The sequence below is a fragment of the Scyliorhinus canicula genome, chromosome 3 (assembly GCF_902713615.1).
Source record: "Scyliorhinus canicula chromosome 3, sScyCan1.1, whole genome shotgun sequence".
Classification (NCBI taxonomy): Eukaryota; Metazoa; Chordata; class Chondrichthyes; order Carcharhiniformes; family Scyliorhinidae; genus Scyliorhinus; species Scyliorhinus canicula.
Window position 1 is genome coordinate 110,025,702 of NC_052148.1, and position 25,296 is coordinate 110,050,997.

At 47.2% G+C, this 25,296-nt stretch overlaps 1 protein-coding gene across 8 annotated transcripts in view; it reads right to left on the minus strand.

Moving 5' to 3' along the window:
- The window catches only part of pcm1 (pericentriolar material 1), a 263,929-nt gene that overhangs the window by 66,103 nt on the left and 172,530 nt on the right, over positions 1-25,296 (minus strand). For 6 of the 8 annotated variants that reach the window (XM_038791084.1, XM_038791083.1, XM_038791082.1 and 3 more), the window contains 6 exons: positions 18,368-18,723; positions 16,658-16,819; positions 12,273-12,362; positions 5,335-5,391; positions 2,232-2,404; positions 2,015-2,149 (listed from right to left, as the gene is read on the minus strand). In XM_038791084.1, coding sequence (XP_038647012.1) covers positions 2,015-2,149; positions 2,232-2,404; positions 5,335-5,391; positions 12,273-12,362; positions 16,658-16,819; positions 18,368-18,723 — 973 coding nt within the window. The remainder of the gene's footprint in view (positions 1-2,014; positions 2,150-2,231; positions 2,405-5,334; positions 5,392-12,272; positions 12,363-16,657; positions 16,820-18,367; positions 18,724-25,296) is intronic. The other 2 variants (XM_038791089.1, XM_038791087.1) reach the window with 1 other exon arrangement.

A 25,296-nucleotide genomic window follows, 5' to 3' on the forward strand; every position in this document is an offset into this window, starting at 1 on the left:
TAGCGTAGACCCTCTTAAGACAAACTTTATTTTCTCGAGGCTGAGAAACCCAGCCATGTCGCCAAGTCTCTACACTCGGGGGCTTCGAGTCCCTTCACATTAGTAAAATCCGTCTCCGGGCTACTAGGGCGGCAAAGTCCAAGATGTCGGCCTCTATCGCCCCCTGAACTCCCGGGTCTTCTGACACTCCAAAAGATCGCTATCTCTGGACTCGGCACCACCCATCTGTTAAGCACCTTGGACATTGCCCTCGCGAACCCTTGCCAGAACACTCAAAGCTCCGGGCATGCCCAAAACATGTGGACATGGTTTGCAGGGCTGCCCTTGCGCCTCATACAACGGTCTTCTACCCCAAAAAACATTCTCATTCTCGCTGCCGTCATGTGTGCCCGGTGGATCACCTTAAATTGAATTAGACTGAGCCTGGCGCATGATAAGGAGGAATTAACCCTGCCCAGGACCTCTGCCCACAGACCCACTTCCAACTCCTCCTCCCACTTGCCCTCGAGCTCCTCCACCTGGGTTTCCTCCGCCTCCTGTAGTGTCTGGTAGATATCCGACACCCTCCCCTCCCTCACCCAGGTGCCGGAGACCACCCTGTCCTGTATCCTCAGTGGCGGCAGCATCGGAAAGGCCACTACCTGTTTTTTCAGGAAGGCTCGTACTTGCAGATATTTAAAGGCGTTCCCTGGCGGCAGGTTAAATTTATCCTCTAGTGCCTTCAAACTGGGAAAGCTTCTGTCTATGAACAGATCTCCCATCCTTCTGATGCCTGCCCTCTGCCAGCTCTGGAACTCACCATCCATCCTACCCGGGACAAACCTGTGATTGTTGCACATCGGGGTCCAGACCGATGCTCCCTCCACTCTCTTGTACCTCCTCCACTGTCCCCAGATCCGCAGTGTCGCCACCACCACCGGACTTGTAGAGTTACAGGTCGGTGAGAACGGCAAAGGAGCTATTATCAAAGCTCCCAGACTAGTACCATTACATGACGCTGCCTCCAGCTGCTCCCATGCCACCACCCCCCCCCCCCCCCCCCCCCCCCCCCGACTGCGCTCCAACAGTGATCTCCTTACTCGTGGGGTCTTATTCGCCCACACAAAGCCCGTAATGATCCTACTCAGCCACTTAGGAAAGGCCTTAGGGATGAAGATGGGGAGGCACTGAAAGACAAACAAAAATCTGGGGAGGACAGTCATTTTCACGGTCTGCAACCTCCCTGCCAGTGACAGCGGGAGCATGTCCCACCGTTTAAAGTCCCTTCCATTTGCTCCGCCAACCGGGTCAGGTTGAGCCTGTGCAGGACATCCCATTTCCTGGACACCTGTATACCCAGGAAACAAAAACTTTTCTCTACCATCCTGAGCGGCAGTTCTTTCAGTCTCTCCTCCTGTCCCTTTGCCTGGATCACAAACAACCCGCTTTTTCCCATGTTCAGTTTGTACCCTGAAAAACTACCAAAATCCCTCAGGATCAGCAGAACCTCCCACATCCCCTCCACAGGGTCTGAAATGTACAGGAGCAAATCATCCGCGTATAGCGAGACCCGATGTTCCACCCCCCCCCCCCCCCCCCCCCGGAACCCTGATGGAAGAAGTTAACCTTATATGTTAGCTTTCCTCCTTAGTTCAGGTAAATGCAAAACATTCCATTAATTTTCTGACTAATCTTAATTGGAGCTGGTTTCAGTGGATCTGGCAGGTATACTTTGTAGCTGTCACCAACTATGCAAGACCCACACATCAAGAGCCAGAGCAGTGACAAAGTCAATCCTTTGATACAAGGACAACTTATATCCTTATAAATATTTATATAAATATAAATAGATTGGCTCTCACACATATCAATTAAAACAAGATGAAATTCTGGGAGAAATAATATACTAGCACCAAGAGTAAAACTACATTAGCACATTCAGATTTTGATTTATTTAATGCAACACAGAATTTCTGAATTCCAAGGATGAATTAAACCTTATACGGTTGGTTTAGCATCTCATAAAAATACGCACCTCATCGTCACTTGTAGCCAGGCTTTCACTCGGAGTTAGTTCTGAATTACATGTCATCCATACAGCAGAATTCCGTGATAAAGAGTGCTCGACCTCTTTACAGCTCTTTTCTGAAAGATGTCTTGTTACTATGTCCTGGAATTCAAAATAATGTTTTTTAAAAGAGGATAAAGTAACACATTCTTGATATATGATTCGTTATTTACATGTCCAGTACCTGTAAAGCATAAAGAGCACGCTGCCGAAGGTAATCAGTGTTAAGCAACTGGAGCTCATGGAAAAGTTCAATGAGAAAATGGGGTCGCGATTCATTCTGAGAAATTAAAGTTGCCACCTCAGAATAGATATTATCACGTAGAGCTTCAAAGAGTGAAAAGTCACTCCCAGTTTCTGTAACAGACAGAAGAAAACTTAAATAACTTTGCAGCAGGCAACAACATTGAAAAACTGATCATGAAATGTTGATGTTAATTCTCTAGTTAACTTTCTCATTCAAATTTAGGAACATTAAAAGGTCAGCAAATGTTTTGCAGTTTTATCAAGTATATTTCATCATTGAATGCTTATTCAATCCTGGCCTGTTGAGCACCCGGATATTGTTCCATCATTAGCAGCCATTGTTTCAGCTGGCAGGCCAGAAGCTCTGGAATTCCTTCTTTGTCCTCCTTTAAGATGCTTCTTAAAACATACCTCTGACTAAACATTTGCTCCTGTCTTAATAACATATGGCTCGGTGTCAAATTTTGTTTGATAATGGTCTTGTGACATGCCCTGCGATGTTTTACTATTTTAAATGCAAGTTGTTGGTGTTATAATTGCTGTTTTTTCAATGTGTTGAGTCAAAACCCGAGAACTTCCCACTTGAACAGCACAAATCATTGGACCACATTTGGAGTAGTGTGTTCAATTCTGGGCACCTTATTTAAGGAAGGATGTTGAAGCCCTGGAGAGAGTGCAGAGGAGATTTATTTGAATGATATCAGGAATGAGGAATTTTAGATACAAGGAAAGATTGGGAAATTGGCTTGTTCTCCTTGGGGCAGAGATTAAAAGATGGCTTTAACGAGGTGTTCAAAATTATGAACAATTTTGACAGGGTAAAGAAGAATATTCGGTTTCCACTGGTGGGGAAGTCGGTGACTAGGGGGTCACAATTTCAAAATAATCAGCAAGACAGCTAGGAGTGAGATGAGGAGAAAGTTCTTTACTCAGAGTTGTTGGCATTTGGAATGCACTGCCTGGGAGAGTGATGGAGGTGGATTCCATCAGAGGTTTCAAAAGAGAACTGGATATATATTTGAAAGTGATTAATTTAAGAGTGCTACGGAGATGGGGCTGAGGAATGGGACGAGCTAGGTAGCTCTTTTGGGAGCCGGTGCAAACACGATGGGCCATATGGCCTCCTCCTGTGCTGTAAATAACAAAACAATGGCAGAGGATACTGCCTCGCTGGTGGGGTCTAATGCCAAGTGGGAGGAGGAGTTGGGGGTGGAATTAGATGAGGGGGTGTGAGGGGGCCTTGCATATGGTGAGCGCCTCTTCGCCGTGCACGGGATTGGGGCTGATATAGTTGAAGGTAGTGCACCCGGCGCACTTAACTAGGGCTAGGATGAGTCGGTTATTTGAGGGTTGGAAGAAGAGTGGGAGCGTTGTAGGAGGGGCCCAGCAAATCATATGCATATGGGCATGTCCTGAACTGGTGAGGTTTTGGACTGACTTCAGCATTATGTCAGCTATTCTACAGCTGGAATTGGAGCCCAGTCCCCTGGTGGCCATACTTGGGGTGTCAGACCTGCTGGAGCTGCAGATGGGTGTGGGGTGGATGTCTTCGCTTTCACCTTGCTGATCGCTCTCAGACAGGTGCTATTGGGTGTTCAGCTTCTCCACCCAATGCCTCAGTATGGCTGAGGGCTCTTTGGAGTTTTTACATCTTGAGAATATTAAGAACACATTAATTGAGGGGTTTTATAAAAGCTAGGTGACCTTTCCTTCTGTTTTTTAAAGAGCTATCACCATCAACGGTGGGGATGGGAGAGTTAGTGTGCTGTTTGAGGACAAGTTGTTTTATTCTGTATTCATTTAAAAAATGTTCAATGAAAATATTTACTTTTTTAAAAAGTCAAGAGCCCATGGGTTCAGGGAAATTTATTAATCTTTATTGGTGTCACAAGTTGGCTTACATTGGCATTGCAATGAGGTTGCTGTGAAAATCCCCTAGTTGCTATACTACGGGGGTGGCAGGATGGCACAGTGGCTATCACTGCTGTCTCCCAGCTCCAGGGTCCCAGGTTCAATTTCAGCCTTGGGTGACTGTGGAATTTGCACTCTCTCCCAGTGTTTGCAAGGGTTTCCTCCGGGTGCTCTGGTTTCCTCCCACAGTCCAGGGATGTGCAGGTTAGGTGGATTGGCCATGCTAAATACTCAATTGCCCTTAGTTTCCAAAAGGTTAGGTGGGATTATTGGGACAGGGTGGAGGCGTAGGGTGCTCTTTGCTAGGGCGGGTGCAGACCCGATAGGCCGAATGGCCTCCTTCTGCACTGTAAATTCTATGATCTACACTATGGTGCTATTTGGGTACACTCAGGGAGAATTCCGAATGTCCAATTCACCTAACAAGCATGCCTTTCGCAACTTCTGGAATTTGCAAATTGGATCCAAAATTGGCTTAGTGACAGCAGGCAGAGGGTGACGGTCGAAGATTGTTTTTCTGTTTAACTGAAAGTCTATGTCCAGTGGTGTACCTAAGGGATTGATGTTGGGTCCCTTGCTGTTTGTAATGTCTAAAGATGTGCAGGTTAGGTGGATTGGCCATGCTCAATTGCCCTTTATGTCGAAGAATTTAGTTGGGTTAAGGTGGAGACGTGGACTTAAGTAGTGTGCCCTTTCTTAGGGCCTGTGCAGACTCGATGGGCTGAATGGCCTCCTTCTGCACTGTAAATCCTCTGACTGTAGGAGTACTACATGGAGTTGAAGATAGCAGTTAATCACCTTTCCAAAAGCAACTGGGTATGGGAAATAAATACTGGATTTTCTTGTGAGATCCCTATCCCAAGCACTTTGGTGTCCACAGCTAATTCCTGTTGTTCCTCTAGCAAACTTAGAAATCCATTTAAATCAGATTAATGTTTGAAAATCGTTCAACTTAACAATTGCAGAGGAAACCCCAGTTACAAAACAACTGGACTTCAATTCATTAAGTACAATTAGAGATGGCTAAATTAAGAAAAAGTAGAAAGACAACACAGCAGAGCACAGCTCAAAATTAAAGTTCAAAAATAGCTTTTTTTGTCAGTTATTTGATTGAAAGTTCAATATATTACCTGGTGCTTCAGTACATGCATTTCTGTTCAATTCGAGTGGAACTCCTCTAGTATGTGCTGTAGGATGTGAGGGGTGACGGGGGGGGACAGAGACAGGTCGTAATTAGTACTCAACACTGTATTGGAGTGGAAAAATTTTCTACAGCATTGTAGGAAGTGGTTAAAAGTGGGAAACAAAGAAAGAAAAAAGCTAGAAACATTGTATGGACACAATAACAAAATGGATCTCTTTAATGCTCATTATGAAAATAATGCAACAGTAACAAAGCACTTCTTAAATAAATAACAGCTTTTAAATGAACTTGAGATGTGGCAAAATACTTCTCACAAAGTGTACCAGTTTTAATACATATTTAGCGCCAGTATATCAATGAGTACACATTTCCTTTGCATAAAAACTGCTTAATTAATAAAAAATACCTCAGGCAGCACAGTGGCACAGTGGTTAGCACTGCTGCCTCACGGCGCCGAGGACCCGGGTTCGATCGTGGCCCCGTGTTACTGTCACCTTTTGTCTGCGTGGGTCTCACCCCCACAACCCAAAAAGATGTGCATGGTAGGTGGATTGGCCACATTTAATTGGAAAAAAAATAATTGGGTACTCAATTTAAAAACTTGAACAGGAACAAACAAAAAGCAATGAATTCCATTTTGCAGAATCTTCACAACAAAGCACAGTATCCTCTTTAATGGAGTAGTGGGATAATCCAGGCAGACAAATTCATGAACAGTACGCTGACACAACAGCCCTGTTCAATGATAATAGCCAGTGATAGACTCTCAACTTCAAACTATTGAATTAAAGAAAACCGGCAAAATTGAATACTCTCTCAATTTGATATATTTACTCCAAATTGCTATTTACTAACTGCAGTTCTGTACTCTTTAAACGTTATAACCTCAAGTTCTTACAACAATCTTCAGCCAGAAATGCTGAGTTAATCAGGGAGAGCCAGCATGGATTCATGGCAGGTAGGTCATGCCTGACAAACCTCATTGAAATTTTTGAAAAGGTGACTAAGGTAGTGGACATGGCACTGTCTATTGAGTTGTTAATATGAACTTCCAGAAAGCATTTGAAAGTCCCACATAACAGACTCTCAAACAAGGTAGAAGCCCATGGAATTGAGGGCAAATTACACATGCCTAGGAAATTAGTTGAGTGGTAGGCGACAAAGTAGGAACAATGGATAGGGACTCAAATTGGCAGGATGTAACTGTGGTGTCCCACAGAGATCGGTGCGAGGGCCTCAACTGTTCACATTATTCATTAACGACTTGGATAATGGCATAGTGTTATGGGCCAGGGTTTAGAGAACCCCAAAGTGTATCATGGAGTTCATCTGACCCACAACTTTTAACAGATTGTGGTATGGGGAGCACGGTGGAAGTAATTGGTGGAGGAGGCAATCGCCCCAGTGAGGGTGGCTGTGGCAAAGACATCAGTCGAAGTGAGAGAGCAGGGCAAGAAGATGAAGGAAGTGGAGGAGGCCGTGTCACAGCACAGCAACCAGGTCACCTCGATGGGGGACGAGCTGCGGAGGGCGATGGAGGTCAACAGAGGACTCCGAGCAAAGCTCGAAGACTTGGAGAACCGCTCAAGCCGGCACAATTTGAGAATTGTGGGCTTGCCCGAAGGGACAGAGGGCCCAAGGCCAACACAATACTTTGCTAAGAAGTTGGCGGAGCTGATGGGGGAGGGTGAGAACCCCATCCGCTACGAACTAGACCGAGCTCATCGGTCATTTAGGCCGAAGCCCAAAGTGAATGAGCCGCCAAGAGCAGTAATTATCTGCTTCCATAAGTTCTGCATGAAGGAGAAGGTATTAAGCTGGGCGAAGCAGAAGCGCAAGGTGCAGTGGGATGGTACTGCGGTTCAGATCTACCAGGACTTGATGGTGGAGTTGGCAAAAAGACAAGCGCCGTTCGGGCGAGTGAAGACGGCACTGTACAAAAAGGGGATGCGATTTGGAATGGTGTACCCGGCGAAGCGGAGGGTAACGTATAATGCCAAAGACTTTTATTTTGAGACAGCAGATCAGCTGAGGCGTTCGTGAGGGCAGAAGGCTTGGGACAGATGTGAAGAGCACAACTGGAAGAGAGACTGTGGACTGTGTTTGTGCAGCTGGAAAATGTATAACTGCTACAACTTTCGTTTTACTGATGAGTATTGTAATTTACTTCTCTTTGCATTGTTACAAAGATCAAGTTAATCGTTGGGTTGATTGGCATTCTGTGTTGCGACGGTTAAATCTTATGTCAGTGAATTGCATGGGTTGGATTGTTGGTTTTATTTTTTCTTTCTCTGGGACTGGGTGGAAGGAGACGATATATCTTGGCGGGGGAGCCACCCGCGCTAGCTAAGTAAAGTCAGCTAGTGAACAGAGGTGAGGTGAGAGGAGGGCTGCGGACGTTGGGGCCTGGATTGCAGGCTTCAATGAAATGAAATGAAAAAATGAAATGAAAATTGCTTGTCACAAGTAGGCTTCAAATGAAGTAACTGTGAAAAGCCCCTAGTCGCCACATTCCAGCGCCTGTTCGGGGAGGCTGGTACGGGAATTGAACCGTGCTGCTGGCCTGCTTTAGTCTGCTTTCAAAGCCAGTGATTTAGCCCTGTGCTTAACAAGCCCCTATGGGCCTACGAGGCGAGCGAGGAGGGGGGGGGGCAGAGAGGAGAGAATTGATGCTGGGAGATGTTTTTTCAAGGGGGAATGTAGGGGGGTTCTTGGGGGGGGGGGGGGGGGGTTCGATGTTAACAATGGACAGGGGCGGGTCAGGCTTATGGGGCAGGGCCCGGTGGTATGATGATGGTGACTATGAAAGGTGAGAGGGGGCGGGTGAGACCCTCAGTAAGGATAGTCACGTGGAACGCGAGAGGGCGGGGAGATCCGGTCAAGGGTGCTTACGCATCTTAAAAGTTTGAAAGCCGATGTGGCAATGTTGCAGGAGACTCACTTGAGGGTGAAGGGCTGGGTGAGTCAAGTGTTTCACTCTGGATTTGACGGAAGGGCTCGAGGGTTAGCGGTGCTGGTCAGCAAAAGGGTACGCTTCCAGATGGAGAAGGTGGTGGCAGATCAGGGGGATAGATATGTGATTGTGATAGGGGCACTGAAGGGGACACTAGTTGCGCTGTTAAGTGTATACGGTCCCAATTGGGACGATGTGGGATTCGCAAAGGTGGTGTTTGGGGCCATCCCTGACTTGGACACACAAGCAGATTGTGGGGTTGGAACTTGGTGCAGGAGCCAAGGTTGGACAGATCACGGCTGCGCTCGCTGGTCCCATCATGGGGGGGCAAAGGCGCTGGCTGGGCTAGTGGTGGAAATGGGAGGGGTGGACCCTGAGAGGTTCCTGCACCCAAGGGAACAGGAGTACTCGTTTTTCTCAGCAGTCCATAATGTATACTCGCGGATCGACTTTTTTGTGGTGGGAAAGGCTTTGCTGGCTGGGGTTAAAGGATTGGAATATTCGGCAATTGCAGTGTCAGATCATGCTCCGCATTGGGTGGATATGGTACTGGAGAATGGGGTAGTACAGAGGCCGGGGTGGAAACTGGATGTGGGGCTTTTGGGGAACCAAGGTAATTAAGGAATATGTAGGTTTCAACTGTACTGGTGAGGTGTCGAAGGCAGTTGTCTGGGAGGCTCTAAAGGCGGTGGTATGGGGTGAGATAATTTAGTTTAAGGTGGACAAAGAGGAGAGGTTGGAGAGGCAGAGGGTAATAGATGTTGGAGGTAGATAGGAGTTATGCAGAAGACGGGGACACAGCGAAGCTGGAAAAGAGGAAAGAACTACAGGCGAGCTGCGACTGACTATCTACCAGGAAGGTGGTGCGCCAACTGAGACGAGCAAGGGGTGCAGTTCATGAATATGGAGATAAGGCAGGGCATATATTAGCAGGTCAGCTCCGGAGGGAAGCAGCGGCATAGGTGAGGCATAGGACAGGGAAGTTGGCGGTGGCTCCGGAGCTGATTAACAAGGTTATTGAGGAGTTTTATGAGAGGTTGTACAGGTCAGAGCCACCCGGGGGAGACCGTGAGATGCAGGAATTTCTAGATGGGTTGGAGTACCCGAGGCTAGGGGAGGGGGACAGGGCTACATTAAAAGGAGCAATAGTGAGCAGGAGATAAAGGATGCGATTGGGAGGATGCAGTCGGGGAAGGTGGCAGGGCCGGATGGGTTTCCGGTGGAATATTATAAAAAATTCAAGGATAAGCTGGCACCCCTGATGGTGGGGATGTTTGAAGAGGCGATAGGGAAGGGGGTGTTACCACAAACCTTGGGGCAGGCATCGATTTCACTGTTGCTAAAAAAAGATAAGTATCCGACAGAGTGTGGGTTGTATAGGCCCATATCACTTCTGAATATGGAAGCAAAAGTATTGGCGTAGGTACTGGCGGGTAGGCTGGAGGAGTGCCTCCCGAAGATAATAGGTGAGGATCAGACGGGGTTTGTGAGAGGGAGGCAGCTTTTTTCGAACATAAGGAGGATTTTGAACGTCGTCATGGCACTGGCGGAAGGGAAGGAAACAGAGGTGGTTGTGGCATTGGACACCGAGAAGGCGTTTGACCGAGTTTCATGGAGGTACTTGATGGCAGTTCTGGAGCGGTTTGGGATTGGACCAAGATTTGTGAACTGGGTAAAGCTACTATACAAGTAGCTGAAGGAGAAGAGAATGTCACACAAATAACATCAGCTCGAGATACTTTTCTCTCCACCGTGGGACGAGGCAGGGATGTCCCATGTCCCGCCCCGCTGTTTGCACTTGCGATTGAGCCGTTGGCCATCGCATTAAGAAGTTCGGGAGCATGGAAAGGAATAGTGCCGGGGGGGGGGGAAAGAGAGAGAGAGAGAGAGAGAGAGAGAGAGAGAGAGAGAGAGAGAGAGAGGAGAGAGAGAGAGAGAGAGAGAGAGAGAGAGAGGGGAGAGACCACAGGGCATAGGATGTCCTTATATGCCGACGACTTGCTGCTATATGTGTCGGAACCGAGTGTGTCGATAGGGGGAATATTGGAGCTACTGCGAGTATTTGGGGTCTTTCTCGGGGTACAAGCTGAACCTGGACAAGAGTGAGTATTTTGTGATGTTTCGGCCGGGGGTGGGAGCAGGGTTGAGGGGGGGGGGGGGGGGGGGGGGGGGGGGGGGGGGGGGGGGGGGGGGGGGGGGGGGGGGGGGGGGGGGGGGGGGGGGGGGGGGGGCTGCCATTCCGTAGGGCAGGGACTCACTTTAGGTATCTGGGGGTGCAGGTTGCCCGGGAGTGGGGGGAGGCTTCGCAGGTACAACATCAGTGGTTTGGTGGGGAGAGTGAAAGCCGATCTGGCAAGGTGGGATGGTCTCCCTCAACACTGGCGGGTCAGGTACAGGCGGTTAAAATGAATGTGTTGCCGCGATTTCTGTCTATTTTTCAATGCCTACCAATTTTCCTGCCAAAGGCTTTTTTCAGGGAGAATGAGGGAGGGATTACCTCATTCATATGGGGAGGGAAGGTGGCCAGAGTGAGAAAGGTGCTGCGACAGAGGGGAAGGCAGGGAGGGGGTTGGGTCTCCCAAACCTGATGTATTACTACTGGGTGGCGAATGTGGAGAAGGTGCGGAGCTTGGTCAGAGGGGTTGATTTCCAGTGAGTCAGAATGGAGGAAGGTTTGTGCAGGGGGTCAGGACTGAAAGCACTGGCAACAGTGCCGCTCCAGATAGCTCCGGGGAAATATTCAGGGAGTCCGGTAATAATAGCTTCATTGAAAATCTGGAGGCAGTTTCGCCAACAGTTTGGGTTGGGGGCAGGGTCAAGGCAAATGTCGATTCGGGGGAACCACAGATTTGAGCCAGGGAGGTGGGAAAGAAGTTTTAGGAATTGGGAAGAGAAGGAGATTAAGACGCGAAAAGATTTGTTTCTGAGGGGTTGGTTTGCAGGATTGAGGGAGCTGGAAGTGAAGTATGGGCTGGAGCAGGGAGAAATGTTCAGATACATGCAGGTTTGAGATTTTGCCAGGAAGGAGATACAGAGATTCCCGGAGGAACCGGCCTCCACATTGCTGGAGGAGATGCTGACGACAAGGGGTAGTGTCAGCGGTGTAGGGAGCTATTTTGGAAGAGGAGAAGGCACCACTGGAATGGATTACAGCAAAGTGGGAGGAAGAGTTGGGAGAGGTTATAGAGGAGGGGGTTTGGAGTGAGGAGCTCCGCTGAGTGAATGCCTCCAACTCATGTGCGAGGTCGAGGCTGATAAAGCTGAAGGTGGTATACAGAGCACACCTCACGAGGGCGAGGATGAGCCGATTCTTTGAAGTAGAAGATGTGTGTGAGCGTTGCAGGTTTGGGGGGGGGGGGGGGGGGGGGGGGGGGGGGGCTAATCACGTTCATATGTTTTGGTCCTGTCCAAAGCTAGAGGAGTAGTGGAAGGAGGTTTTTAGGGTAATTTCCAAGATGGTGCACGTGAAACTGGACCCGGGTCCCCGGGAGGCCATATTCGGGGTGCCCGACCAGCCAGGGTTGGAAACGGGTGCAGAGGCAGATATCATTGCCTTTGCCTCGTTGAGGGGACCTGTTGGAATACTTGACCCTTGAGAAGGTAAAGTTCGAACTGAGGGGAAGGATGGAGGGGTTCTACAAGTCATGGGCATTATTGATCATGCACTTTCAAGAACTGGATAACATCAAACATTCGTTGGGGGGGATGGGTGTATTAAAGCTGACTATGGGTAATCCCTGATTCCTTTTGTCATTTGTTTATGTAAACATGCGGAATGATGTTTGGAGGTTGGTGGGAGGATGGGATCACTGTTATTGTTATGGGGATTGACATATTTGTTGCTGATTATTGTTTATTGTTGGTGGGTGTAAATTCAGGAGAAAATGTGGAAAAGGAGGAGAATAGAATTTTTTTTTTTTTTTTTTTTTTTAAACATGAGAGCCGGCACAGTCTTCCTCCAAGATACACACCTGGGAGAGCAGGACCGACAGCGGATAAGGAAGTGCTGGGTGCTGCAGACTTATCATTCCTTCGGGATGAGGGCCAGTGGGGTAGCGATTCTGTTAAATAAGAGGACAATGTTTAAGGCGACAAAGACGGTAACGAACCCAGGGGATGATACGTCATGGTCAGGGCACTGGTAGTACTTGTCAAAATGTACGCTTCCAACTGGGACGACATGAAATTCATTAAAAAGACCATGGCCGAAATGCCTGACATTTCAACACACCGACTGATCATTGGGGGGGGGGGGGGGGGGGGGGGGGGGAAGAGAGAGAGAGAGAGAGAGAGGAGAGATGGGGAGAGAGAGAGGAGAGATGGGGAGAGAGAGGAGAGAGAGAGAGAGAGAGAGAGGAGAGAGAGAGAGGATGAGAGAGAGAGAGAGAGATGAGAGAGAGAGAGAGGATGAGAGAGAGAGATGAGAGGAGAGAGAGAAAGAGAGAGAGAGAGACTTCAACTGTGTACAGGACCCATGGACAGAAAGGTCGAACCCCAGAATGAGGAAGACCTCGGACATGGCGAAGGAACTCAGTCGCTTCATGGGGCAGATGGGGCTGGTGGATCAATGGAGATTCACGCACCCAGGGAGAAGTTCTCCTTCTTCTCCCCAGTACACAACGTATACTCGAGGATTGACTTCTTTGTGATCGGAAAATCTGTGCTGCAAGGGCTGGTCAAGGTGGAGTGCTCCGCAATCGTAATCTCCGACCATGCTCCACATTATATGGATGTGATGCTGGAGACAGGCAGTACCCAACGCCCCACATGGAGTTTAGACACCGTCTCAATGGCCGTCAAGGCTTTCAGCGCGAGGGTATCACAGCCATAGTGGAGTCTCAAGCAAAACGGGAGGTCTCGCCCTCCATGTTCTGGGAGGCGCTAAAGGCCGTGACGAGGCGCAAAATTATCGCCTTTAAAGCGCGAAGGGATAGAGAGGAGAGAACGGCTTGGCAGCAGCTGGTCGACTCCATACTGGAGGCAGACCGTAAATACTCAGAGGCCCCGACCGTAGAGCTCTTGGCGGAAAGAAAAATGCTACAAATGGACTTTGACTTGCTCTCTATGAGAAAAGCAGTGCATCAACTCCGCCAGGCACAGGGGACCCCTATATGAACACGGGAACTCGGGGATGAAAACAGTTCCTCAATGGACTGGACGTGCCATTTATGGGGGAGGAAAGAAAACGGGGCCTGGGAACCGCTAGAACTGGGAGAGATCATTAAGAGTACAAGCTCCATACAGGTGGGGAAGGCACCAGGACCAGACGGGTTCCCAGCTGAACTCTACAAAACATTCACGTCAGCACTGGCCCCGCACCTGCGGAAGATGTTCACCGACTCTCTGGCAAGGGGCACACTGCCCCCTATGCTAGCACAAGCCTCAATCTTGCTAATAGCGAAGAAAGACAAAGACCCGACTGAATGCGGTTCACACAAAACCATCTCGCTACTAAACGTAGACGCCAAAATATTGGCCAAGATCCGAGCCAAAAGGCTACAAGACTGCATACCAGAGGTGGCGGTAGAGAATCAAATGGGTTTTGTCAAAGGTAGACAGCTAACATCGAACATCAGGCACCTGCTGAACGTGATCATAAACCCATCTGGGGACTGAGCACCTGAGGCAATCATTTCCCTGGATGCAGAAAAAGCCTTTGACCGAGTCGAGTGGAAGTACACCAGAGGTGTACACCATTAGGGCAGCACGGTAGCACTGTGGATAGCACAATCGCTTAACAGCTCCAAGGTCCCAGGTTCGATTCCGGCTTGGGTCACTGTCTGTGCGGAGTCTGCACATCCTCCCTGTGTGTGCGTGCGTTTCCTCCGGGTGCTCCGGTTTCCTCCCACAGTCCAAAGATGTGCAGGTTAGGTGGATTGGCCATGATAAATTGCCCTTCGTGTCCAAAATTGCCCTTAGTGTTGGGTGGGGTTACTGGGTTATAGGGGATAGGGTGGAGGTGTTAACCTTGGGTAGGGTGCTCTTTCCAGGAGCCGGTGCAGACTCGATGGGCCGAATGGCCTCCTTCTGCACTGTAAATTCTAAAAAAAAAAAATTCTAAAGGTGCTGGAGCGGATCGGGCTTGGAACAGGGTTCACCTCATGGGTGAAGCTCCTGTACAATGCTCCCATGGCAAGCGCACGGACAAACAGCACCAGCTCCCAGTACTTCTAGCTGCACAGGGGCACCAGGCAGGGATGCCCGCTGTCGCCGCTACTGTTCACCCTGACGATCGAACCTTTAGCGATCGCACTCAGAACAGCAAAGAAATGGAGGGGGATCCAAAGAAAAGGCTACAAACTCAACGTGAGCAAAAGTGAGATTTTCCCGGCGAACCCGCAAGGGGGAGGGGCAGTACTGGTGGGACTAATGTTTAAACAAGCCAGACACAAATTCCGGTACCTGGGGATCCAAATCGCTCATGACTGGACAGGAATCCACAAATGGAACCTGACCAGCCTGAGAAAAAAAAAGGACCTGCAGAGATGGAACACACGCCCACGCGCCCTGGTGGGGGGAATGCAGACGATCAAAATGAACGTACTGCCCAAGTACCTCTTCCAACTAAGATCCATCCCGATCTATATATTCCCAAGGACTTTTTAAATTCACTGAACAAGTTAATCATGGCTTTTTGTCTCTGGGGGGAAAGAATGCTAGGATCACAAAGAAGGTCCTACAGAAAACAAAATCCAGGGGAGGGCTCGCCCTCCCAAACCTACAATTCTACCGCTCCGCAGTGACAGCGGAAAGTGATGGGATGGGCAAAGGAGCCAGAAGCCGAGTGGGTGCGCACGGAGGAGGCCGCCTGCAAGGGGACCTCTCTCTGGGCCCTCGCCACGGCGGCACTCCCATCCCCACCCACGAAACACTCTAGCAGCCCAGTGGTGATAGCCATCCTCCAGACATGGAACCAACTACAGCAGCGATTCGGACTGACCAAAATGTCCGACAAGGCCTCCATTTGTAATAACCACAGGTTCACACCAGCCACCTTCAAAAAGGTTTGGGTGGGGGTGTCATTGACAGTCAGGGACCGATACACTGGCGGTACAGCCACAACACTAGATGAACTGACACAGAGATTCTAACTAGCTAAAGGCAACAAACCAAGATACCCGCAGCTTAAAAACTTCCCGTGGAAGGAGACAAGGACATACCCGCGACCACCACAACAGATACTATTAGAAGAGCGACTGGACGCAGACATCCAAGGCAGAGGGAACGGTAGTGACATGTACGAACGACTGTTAGAGAGGGTCGACACTGTGCTGGAGGTGCAGAGGAAGAAATGGGAGGACGTTTTGGGGTTTGAAGGGGGGGGGGGGGGGGTGATTCTGGAACGAAGCACTGCACAGGGTCAACTTTACCGCCACACGCTCGAGGCTCAACCTAATGCATCTAAAAGTGGTACATTGGGCCCACTTGACCAGAACCCAAATGCGTAGGTTCTTCCCGGAGGTGGAGGACAGGTGTGAACGATGCTAAGGGCCCCCGGCCAACCACACCCACATGTTCTGGTCTTGCCCCAGACTTGCTGGAGAAGTTCCAATAGATCGGACAGCCTTCTACAAGGCAATGTCCAAAGTGGCGGGGATGAGGTTGGAGCCATGCCCAAAAGTGGCGGTCTTCGGGGTATCGGATCAGCCAGATCTCGTCATGGGGAGGCAGGTGGACGCCCTTGCCTCTGCCCCCCTGATTGCCCGCCGTAGAATTCTGCTTGGTGGCGGTCAGCAGCACCACCTAAAGTTGCAAACTGGCTGTCCGATCTATTGGAACTTCTCCAAGTGGAGAAAATCAAATATGTCATCTGTGGGTCGGAAGAGGGCTTCCACAAAACATGGGAGCCATTCACCCGACTGTTCAGAGACAAGACCTGTTTGTGGCCAATACATCAATAAATAAGTAGCCAGTAACCAGGGAGAAATAGCCAGGACAAGACAGAAAGAGGAAAGCGAGGGAGGACCAGGGGCGGGGGGGACAGCAGTGAAGAAGTGGGGAAGGGAGGGAGGGTGGAGAACAAAATAGGGGAGCCAGAAGGGGGAACAGATAAGAGAACAAAACGGGAAGGGGGGAGGCCACAGGGTAAGACAACAGTGGCAGCAACCATAGCACGGCGAGACAACGCAAAGGAAAACGGGAAGGGGAAAATGAGCAATGGAGCAGTTAGATGATTGGTAAAAAGGAAATAATAGAAGGGGAGGAAAGATCGGTGACAGACTGTAAATCGAGAAACCCAAGAAGCCTTTTTGTATTGCACAATAAATGAAAATGAACGTAAATGGATATAATTTTGAAAAGGCCAGTAAAAACTTTTTTTTTAAAAACATGAATTAACACCATCACAATAACATACCAGAGGACAGGTCACTTGATTTCTTTCGCTTTGACTTTTCCTCCAATTCATCTTTAGTTGTGCTGCAAGTCTGAAGTTTTAAAAATTCTTCCGTCTGTGTCGAGTGGCAGACTTTTTCTTTACAACTTTCACTCGCACTGGAAATGCTTGCAGATTCAAAACCTATCACAAAGCGCTTGAGCTTAATAACAAGACTTGAAAAATAAGTACCAATTCACATACTTTTAAGTATTTTCTCAAAAGTATTTTCCTGCAATATTTCACAATTTATCTGCCACTTTCAAAATTTATCTGAAAAAAAATCGGTCTATTTGAGAAGTCAATGCCATTGGGATAACCGGTTCTTATAATACCTTTTTTACACCTAGGGACAAGAATTTTGCCTTCAATATCTATAATAGATAGTACATTTAAAGCATGCAGTTAAACTGATGCTCACTGTAAATTGCAAAATATTAGTGCAAAGAACACTTGCTCCAGCCTGATGCTGCCAGCATTATTTATTGTCTAATTTATCCCAGTAATTATACAGTAATTAAATGCTGTGTAAAATAGCAATTCTCATCTCATATCGTCTAACAAAATATCAGGTTTTCAGTCAACCTTTTCAAGGAGGATCAGTTAAGTTTATACCTTCAGAGAATAGATGGTTCAGAATCTACTATAAAATCAAAGTAGAACAAATTATTAGCAATTGCTTCATTAGTTTTGTGTGACACTGGCTCAAAATGCTTATAACTTGTGCAGTTAGTGCCAATCACAAACTATATTTGCCAACTTGCTGTCACTGGAAAGATGTATTAAAAGATGGAACATCTGACCACAATGAATCCAGCAAGTAACCTGCAGGATTTTTAGAAAAAAGTCTGGAAATACTCAGCACGTTTGACAGCATCTGTGGAGAGAGGAAGAGTTAATGTTTCAAGTTGAATTTGACTTCTTCAGAAATAACTTCAGGCTTGTCACTGGTTGTGCAATAAAATAGATGCATAAAATCTATCAAAAGCAGCTTCATTCTGAAATCACACAATCATGTCAAATTCATCCATCTGAATGTTGGTCACATTAATTTTGACTTCATAGAATGGGGATAAAAGGGGTTTAAAATTTAAATATCGATTTGTTGAAATTGCTTCGTCAGAAATAAGATACGTTTCCTCCAATTAGGACCATTACAAATAAGGTGTTTTCACAGTGGCAGATTTTATTTTGCATCAAAAATACTGGCATCACTGTTCCAAATCATTGTAATTACATTGTGAAAATTGGTAAATTCATCACAATACCCAAACTTTTGATCTACTTTATGCTGGCTGAAGATTCTCCTACCTGCATAAATGGCAATTTTAGAAAGAGAAACGCAGGAAATAGCCTACAAACTATTCTAATCTGCACAAGTGAAAGTGTTAAGCACCTACAAAGGGAACTTAATAAAACCAATACCACAGCAAGAAGCAGACTTGCAGCATTACTGATCCTGGGTCAGATATTCTAATACATGCGAAATATCTGACTTTCCCAAATGTAGATTTCAAATCAAATGAAATGCATACTTGGTTTGCTATTCCACAATTCATGAACAATGTAAAACATGAATTTCACATTATCATCATATACAACTGATAATCAAGCTGTTGTCCTGAGTTAGGGTTTTTAGAAAAATTGAATTCACATGGATACTCGCCAAATAAACTAGAACACAATGCATACCTGCACTAATTTCCTGGTGATTTTTCTGATGTAGGTAGGTCTTTTTACATTTTCCCTTTGGAGTTTTGTCCTTGGAAGCGAGACTGGCCTGTGCACACGCTTTCCTGGATTTAAATGTTTTCGTTATAGTAGTAGGATCAACTGTATCTGGCATACTGCTAAAGCTTTCAAGAGATGATTCTTCAAACTTTTTCCTATTTTTGCATTGCGCTTGTTGCTTTGCTTTGTTTGTACTCATTTGTGGTAGAGAAGTGGGTGGTTGCATTTGTCTGGGCGATTGTCCGAATTCATCTTTTGAATCATTCTGCCACATCAATTCACTTTGCTCTCGCTCATGCTTCGTCTGTTTTTGAGTCCTTTTGAAAAAAATGTTAATAGTTCAATCAGCACAACACACAAACATGTTACTTGAAGAAACAGCATTGGTTTAAAGCAACACTCAGTCAATTTGGAACAAAAAGCAACATAATGAACTTGTAACAAGTTCTTGAGCGTATTCCATTCTGTGCTATTGAGCTTTTTGCCATATATGACCTATAAATGCTGTGACCTATAAAACTATTTGATAGTTATTATTCCATCATGGTTCAGAATGGGTTATCTTTACCTGCCTCTCAACTCAAACAGGATCAGTTAACCTCACTAGTGTACACTCCTTTGCTGTGTTCCACAACAAAAACAAAAGGCCAAGTTCTAAGAGGAGCTTGACACTGCTTTCAGCAGAACCCCCAAGTCAGAACATCTTTACCTACTAGGATATTTCAAAGCAAGAGCGCGTGAAGATAACGACGCTTGGCCCTCCCATCTCAGATATCATGACCTGAGAATGATAAATGAGAATAGACAGTCAATGTGTGGTTCGCACTTTCTCCAAGTGTCCGCATGGGTTTACTATGGGTGCTCTAGTCTCCTCCCACAGTGCAAAGATATGCAGGTTAGGTGGTTTGGCCATGCTAAATTGCCACTTAGGGTGGTCTTTCGAAGGGTCGGTGCATGCTCGATGGGCCAAATGGCCTCCTTCTGCACTGAAAGAACTCCATGACTGTAGAATTCTAGGATTAATTAATGGCCTCACAGCGAAGGATTGTCCTGAATTTCACATTTAGTTTGCTGATGAAAACTTAGGTGGCGTGTCCTTTCAGCAGGCTGGTCAGACTCGATGGGCCGCATGACCGTCTTCGGCTTTGCAGGAATTCTATTGAACCCTCCATATCGGGGAAAAGTTTTTTCCTCCGGGTGCTCCGGTTTCCTCCTGCAGTCCAAAGATATGCAGGTTAGGTGAATTGGCTATGTCGAATTGCCCTTAGTGTCCAAAAAAGGTTAGTTGGGGTTACGGGAATAGGGTAGAGGTGTGGGGATAGGGTGGAGGTGTGGGCTTGGGTAGGGTGGCCTCCTTCTGCACTGAAAATTCTATGATTCTAACTACCTTATCTATGTCCCTCAATTTTGTACACCTCAATCAGGTTCCCCCTCAGCCTTCTCTGCTGCAAGGAAAACAATCTCAGCCTAACCAGCCTTTCTTCATAGCTCAAATGCTTCAGCCCAGGCAACATCCTAGTGAATCTCCTTTGCATCCTTTCTAGTGCAATCACACCTTGCCTATAGTGTGGTGAAAAGAACGACACACAGTACTCGAGCTGTGACCTAACAAGCGTTTTACACAGCTCCATCATAACCTCCCTGCACTTATATTCTATGACTCAACTAATAAAGGCAAGTAACTCAAATGCCTTCTTAACCACCTTATCTGACTGCCCTGCTGCCTTCAGCGATCTTATAACATGCACCCCAAGGTCCCTCTGTACTTCCTAGCATACTACTGTGCATTGCATATTCCCTTCCCTGGTTAATCCTCCCAAAATGCATCACCTCACACTTTTCAGGCTTGAATTCCATTTGCCACTGTTATGCCCACCTGACCAGCCAGCTTGTATTGTCCTGTAATCTAAGACTTTCCTCCACACTATTTACCACACCACCAATGTTCACATCATTTGCAAACTTACTGATGATACCTCCCACATTCATATCCATATCATTAATCATAGAATCAGAGGATTTACAGTGCAGAAGGAGGCCATTCAGCCCATCGTGTCTGCACCGGTCCTAAGAGCACCTTACTTAAGCCCACATCTCCACCTTAACCCAACTAAATTCTTCGACACAAAGGGCAATTTAGCAAGGCCAATCCATCTGACCTGCACACCTTTGGACATTACAAACAGCAAAGGACCCAACATCAATCCCTTAGGTACACCAATGGACATAGACTTCCAGTTAAACAGAAAAATAATCTTCCACCGTCACCCTCTGCCTCCTGCCACAAAGCCAATTTTGGATCCAATTTGCAAATTCAACGTTGCGAAAGGCATGCTTGTTAGGTGAATTGGACATTCGGAATTCTCCCCGAGTGTACCCAAATAAGGCACCGTAGTGTAGATCATAAAATTTACAGTGCAGGAGGCCATTCGGCCCATCGGGTCTGCACCTGCTCTTGCAAAGAGCACCTTACGCCTCCACCTTGTCCCCGTAACCCCAGCTAACCTTTTGGAAACTAAGGGGCAATTTAGAATTTGGCATAGCCAATCCACCTAACCTGCACATCTTTGGGCTATGGGAGGAAACCAGAGCACCCAGAGGAAACCCATGCAGACATAGAAAGAAAGTGCAAATTTCACAGTCACCCTAGGCCGAAATTGAACCAGAGACCCTGCAGCTGGGAGACAGCAGTGATAGCCACTGTGCCATCCTGCCACCCCCGTAATGTAGCAACTAGGGGATTTTCACAGTAACCTCACTGCAGTGCCAATGTAAGCCAACCTGTGACACCAATAAAGATTAATAAATTTCCCTGAATCCATGGGCTCTTGACTTTTTTTTTAAAAAGTCAATATTTTCATTGAACATTTTTTAATGAATACAGAATAAAACAACTGGTCCTCAAACAACACACTAACTCTCCCGTCCCCACCGTTGATGGTGATAGCTCTTTAAAAAACAAAAGGAAAGGTCACCCAGCTTTTATAAAACCCCTCAATTGCACCCCTTAATGTGTTCTTAATATTCTCAAGATGTAAAAACTCCAAAGAGCCCTCAGCCATACTGAGGCATTGGGTGGAGAAGCTGAACACCCAATAGCACCTGTCTGAGAGCGATCAGCAAGGTGAAAGCAAAGACATCCACCCCACACCCATCTGCAGCTCCAGCAGGTCTGACACCCCACCAGGGGACTGGGCTCCAATTCCAGCTATAGAATAGCCGACATAATGTGAAGGAAATCCAAACCCACACCAGTTCAGGACATGCCCATATGTGATTCAGTATCCTCTGCCATTGTTTTGTTATTTACAGCACAGGAGGAGGCCATATGGCTCCCAAAAGAGCTACCTAGCTCGTCCCATTCCTCAGTCCCATCTCCGTAGCACTCTTAAATTAATCACTTTCAAATATATATCCAGTTCTCTTTTGAAACCTCTGATGGAATCCACCTCCATCACTCTCCCAGGCAGTGCATTCCAAATGCCAACTCTGAGTAAAGAACTTTCTCCTCATCTCACTCCTAGCTGTCTTGCTGATTATTTTGAAATTGTGACCCCCTAGTCACCGACTTCCCCACCAGTGGAAACCGAATATTCTTCTTTACCCTGTCAAAATTGTTCATAATTTTGAACACCTCGTTAAAGCCATCTTTTAATCTCTGCCCCAAGGAGAACAAGCCAATTTCCCATTCTTTCCTTGTATATAAAATTCCTCATTCCTGGTATCATTCAAATAAATCTCTGCACTCTCTCCAGGGCTTCAATATCCTTCCTTAAATAAGGTACCCAGATGTGAACACAATACTCCAAATGTGGTCCAATGACTTGTAGAGGCGCTGCATCACTTCCTTGCTTTTATCCTCTATTTATAAACCCAAGGATCCTAGAAACCTGAACAACCGTTTCAACTTGCCTGACCACCTTCAGAGAATTATGCACTTGAATCCTGAGGTCCCTCTGTTTCTGTACTCCCCTCAAAGTTGCACTATTGAGCCTATATTATCTCTCCTTATTTCTTCTACCAAAATGCATTACCTCACATTTTGCTGCATTGAAGTTCATCTGCGAGCCGTCTGCCCATTTGTTCAACTTGTCAATGTCCCCTGAAGTCGCTCAGCGTCATCCTCACTATGCACTATTCTCCCTAGCTTAGTATCATCTGCAAATTTAGAGATTTTGTCTTAACACCCACTTCCAAATCAATTATATAAATCAGAAAAGCATGAGTCCCAATACTGAGCCCTGAGGAACACCACTTCCAACTCGTCTCCAGTCTGAGAAATGCCCATCTATACCTATCCTGTTTTCAATCTTTTAGCCATGCCAGCAAGGGTACATCAACCGCAAACATTTTTAATTAGCCAATAAGGTAACCATGTGGCACCATATCAAATGCTTTCTCAAAATCCAAATATACAACATCCACGACACTACCTTCATCCACTGCCCGTGACACCTTGTCAAAGAATTCAATTAAATTGCCCTTGACAAAGCCATGTTGACTGTCTAGTATTAACTTATTTTTCTCTACGTGCATAGTTATCTCATCCGTATTATGGCATCCATCAGTATTCCCACTATTGAAGTCAATCTGACAGGTCCCTTGCCCTTATTTTCTGTAATGTTTTTATTGGCATTCTCAATTTTACACAGTAAAACTTTGCGTCCAACATTTCCAGCACGTGCAGTTATGTACACACAATTGTTTTAGGTGTCCCCTAAAACATCCCTCTCTCGTTCAGTGTGTTCTGTCCCCCAGCTCCTATTCTCCCCTCCCTTTATGTTTTCTGTTGCCGGCCATGTGGGTTCACATGGCCTGCAGCGTCCCGCGTCGCATCCCGTCTCTGTCCGTCCCCCCACCCCCCCGGACCGGCCTACTCTGAGTTTCCTCAACCCCCCCCTGTACTTCCTCTGAGTTTCCTCACCCCCCCCCCCCCCCCACCACCCACCAGCCTCTCCCTGTACTTCCTCGGAGTTCTCCCCCCCCCCCCCCCCCCCCCCCCCCCAAGAGTTGTGCATAGCCGTCTCTTGCTTTTTCCCTAGTCGCTGTTGGCTTTGAACAGGTCTTGGAACAGCCTTCTTCCATCTTCCAACCCTCGGATGGTGTACTGATCTCCAAATGGAGAAATTCCACCACATCTGCCAGCCAGTCTACAGCTGTGGTGCTGATCACCAGCCGAGCAGGGTTCTCCGGCATGCGATTAGGGAAGCGAAAGCTCGGGCCTCTTCCCCATGTGCAGCTCTGGCTGTTTTGATTGCCATTCTCGGGCACAGCTCCACCCTCACCCCCACAACCGTGGACATTACCTTGAAGAAGGCTGTCCAGAACCCAAGTTAAGGACAAGCCCAGAACATGTGGGTGAGGTTGGCCGGGCCTCTCTGGCACAGTTCACATTTATCTTCCACCTCCGGGAAGAAGCTGTTCATTCGGGTTCTGGTTAGGTACGCTCTTGAACTGCATGAGGCTGAGCCTTGCGCAGGAGGTGGAGATGACCCTGCTCAGTGCTTCGCTCCAGAGTCCCCAGCCCACCTCTGTCCCCAGTTAGTCTCCCCATTTTCATCTGGTTTCGTCCAGTGGCAGTCTCGTCCTGTCCAGCAGCTATCCGTAGATTTTCCCGGAGTTTCCCCCTTCCTTACTGTCCATGTTTCAGGTCCTCTAGTCATGTGGTTCTGGGGCCCCCGTGTCTCCATATCTTTAAAATTTAAAGTGGTGGGAATTTCGAGCACGTCTGGTGGGAACTTGTGGTTTCCGCAGATGGGGGCCATCTCGGTCAAACCAAAATGTTGCCTCATCTGGTTCCATGTCATTAATGCAGCTACCACCACGGTGCCTCTTTGCACTTTGTCAAGACAACGGTCCCACATTTCCAATGCTCCGGGGCTAATCCTGAGTTGAGAGTGGCTGGAAACTTTCTGTTAATGGCTCTGCAATATGCTCCCTGACCTCTCTCAGCAATCAAGGATGCATCCCATCCGGGCCTGGTGACTTCTCGACCTGGAGTGCTGCCAGCCTTTTTTTGCAACTTTTCTTTATCTATCACTATACTGCTCAGTTGCTCAACACCCACGTTTTTAACTGGGCCATCATCACCATCTTCTAATTTGGTAGACAGCAGCAAAGTACTCATTTACTACCACTGCCACACCCTCTGCTTCAGTAAGCAGTTTACCCTTCTTGTCCCTTATGGGCCCTACTCTATCCTTCACTTATCTATTACCATTAATATGTTTGAAGAGGGCAGCACGGCGGCGCAGTGGTTCGTACTGGGACTATGGCACTGAGGACCCGGGTCACTGTCCGTGTGGAGTTTCCACATTCTCCCTGTGTTTGCGTGGGCTTCATCCCCACAACCCAAAGATGTGCAGGTTAGGTGGATTGGCCACACAAATTGCCCCTTAGTTGGAAAAAAAAATACTCTAAATTTATTTTTTTTAAATATGTTTGAAGAACATTTTGCTGTTTGTTTTAGAACAGCCTGCCACCCTTTCTTCATGCTTCCTCTTCACCTTCCTTCTTTCAGCCTTAGCCTCTCTCCAGCATTTGAGACACTTCCTGATCACTTTCCCATTATTATTCCAGCATGCATCATTTGCCTTTTTCTTCTTCCTTATTTTATCATCAATGTATCCCGAGTCATCTAGGTTTCTCTAGCTTTGGATACCTCATATTTATTTCTCATGAGTACGTACCAAGCTTGTACCCTATTAATCTCTCCTTTGAAAGTTTCCCCATTTATCATCCACTGTTTTATTCACCAAAATGCATTTCCAATCAACCTGCTCAGAATCACAGAATACTGCAGTGCAGAAGAGGCCCTTCAATTCTGCAAATCTTTGGACTGCGGAGAAAATTGGAGCACCCGGCGGAAACCCACAGACACGGAGAAAAAG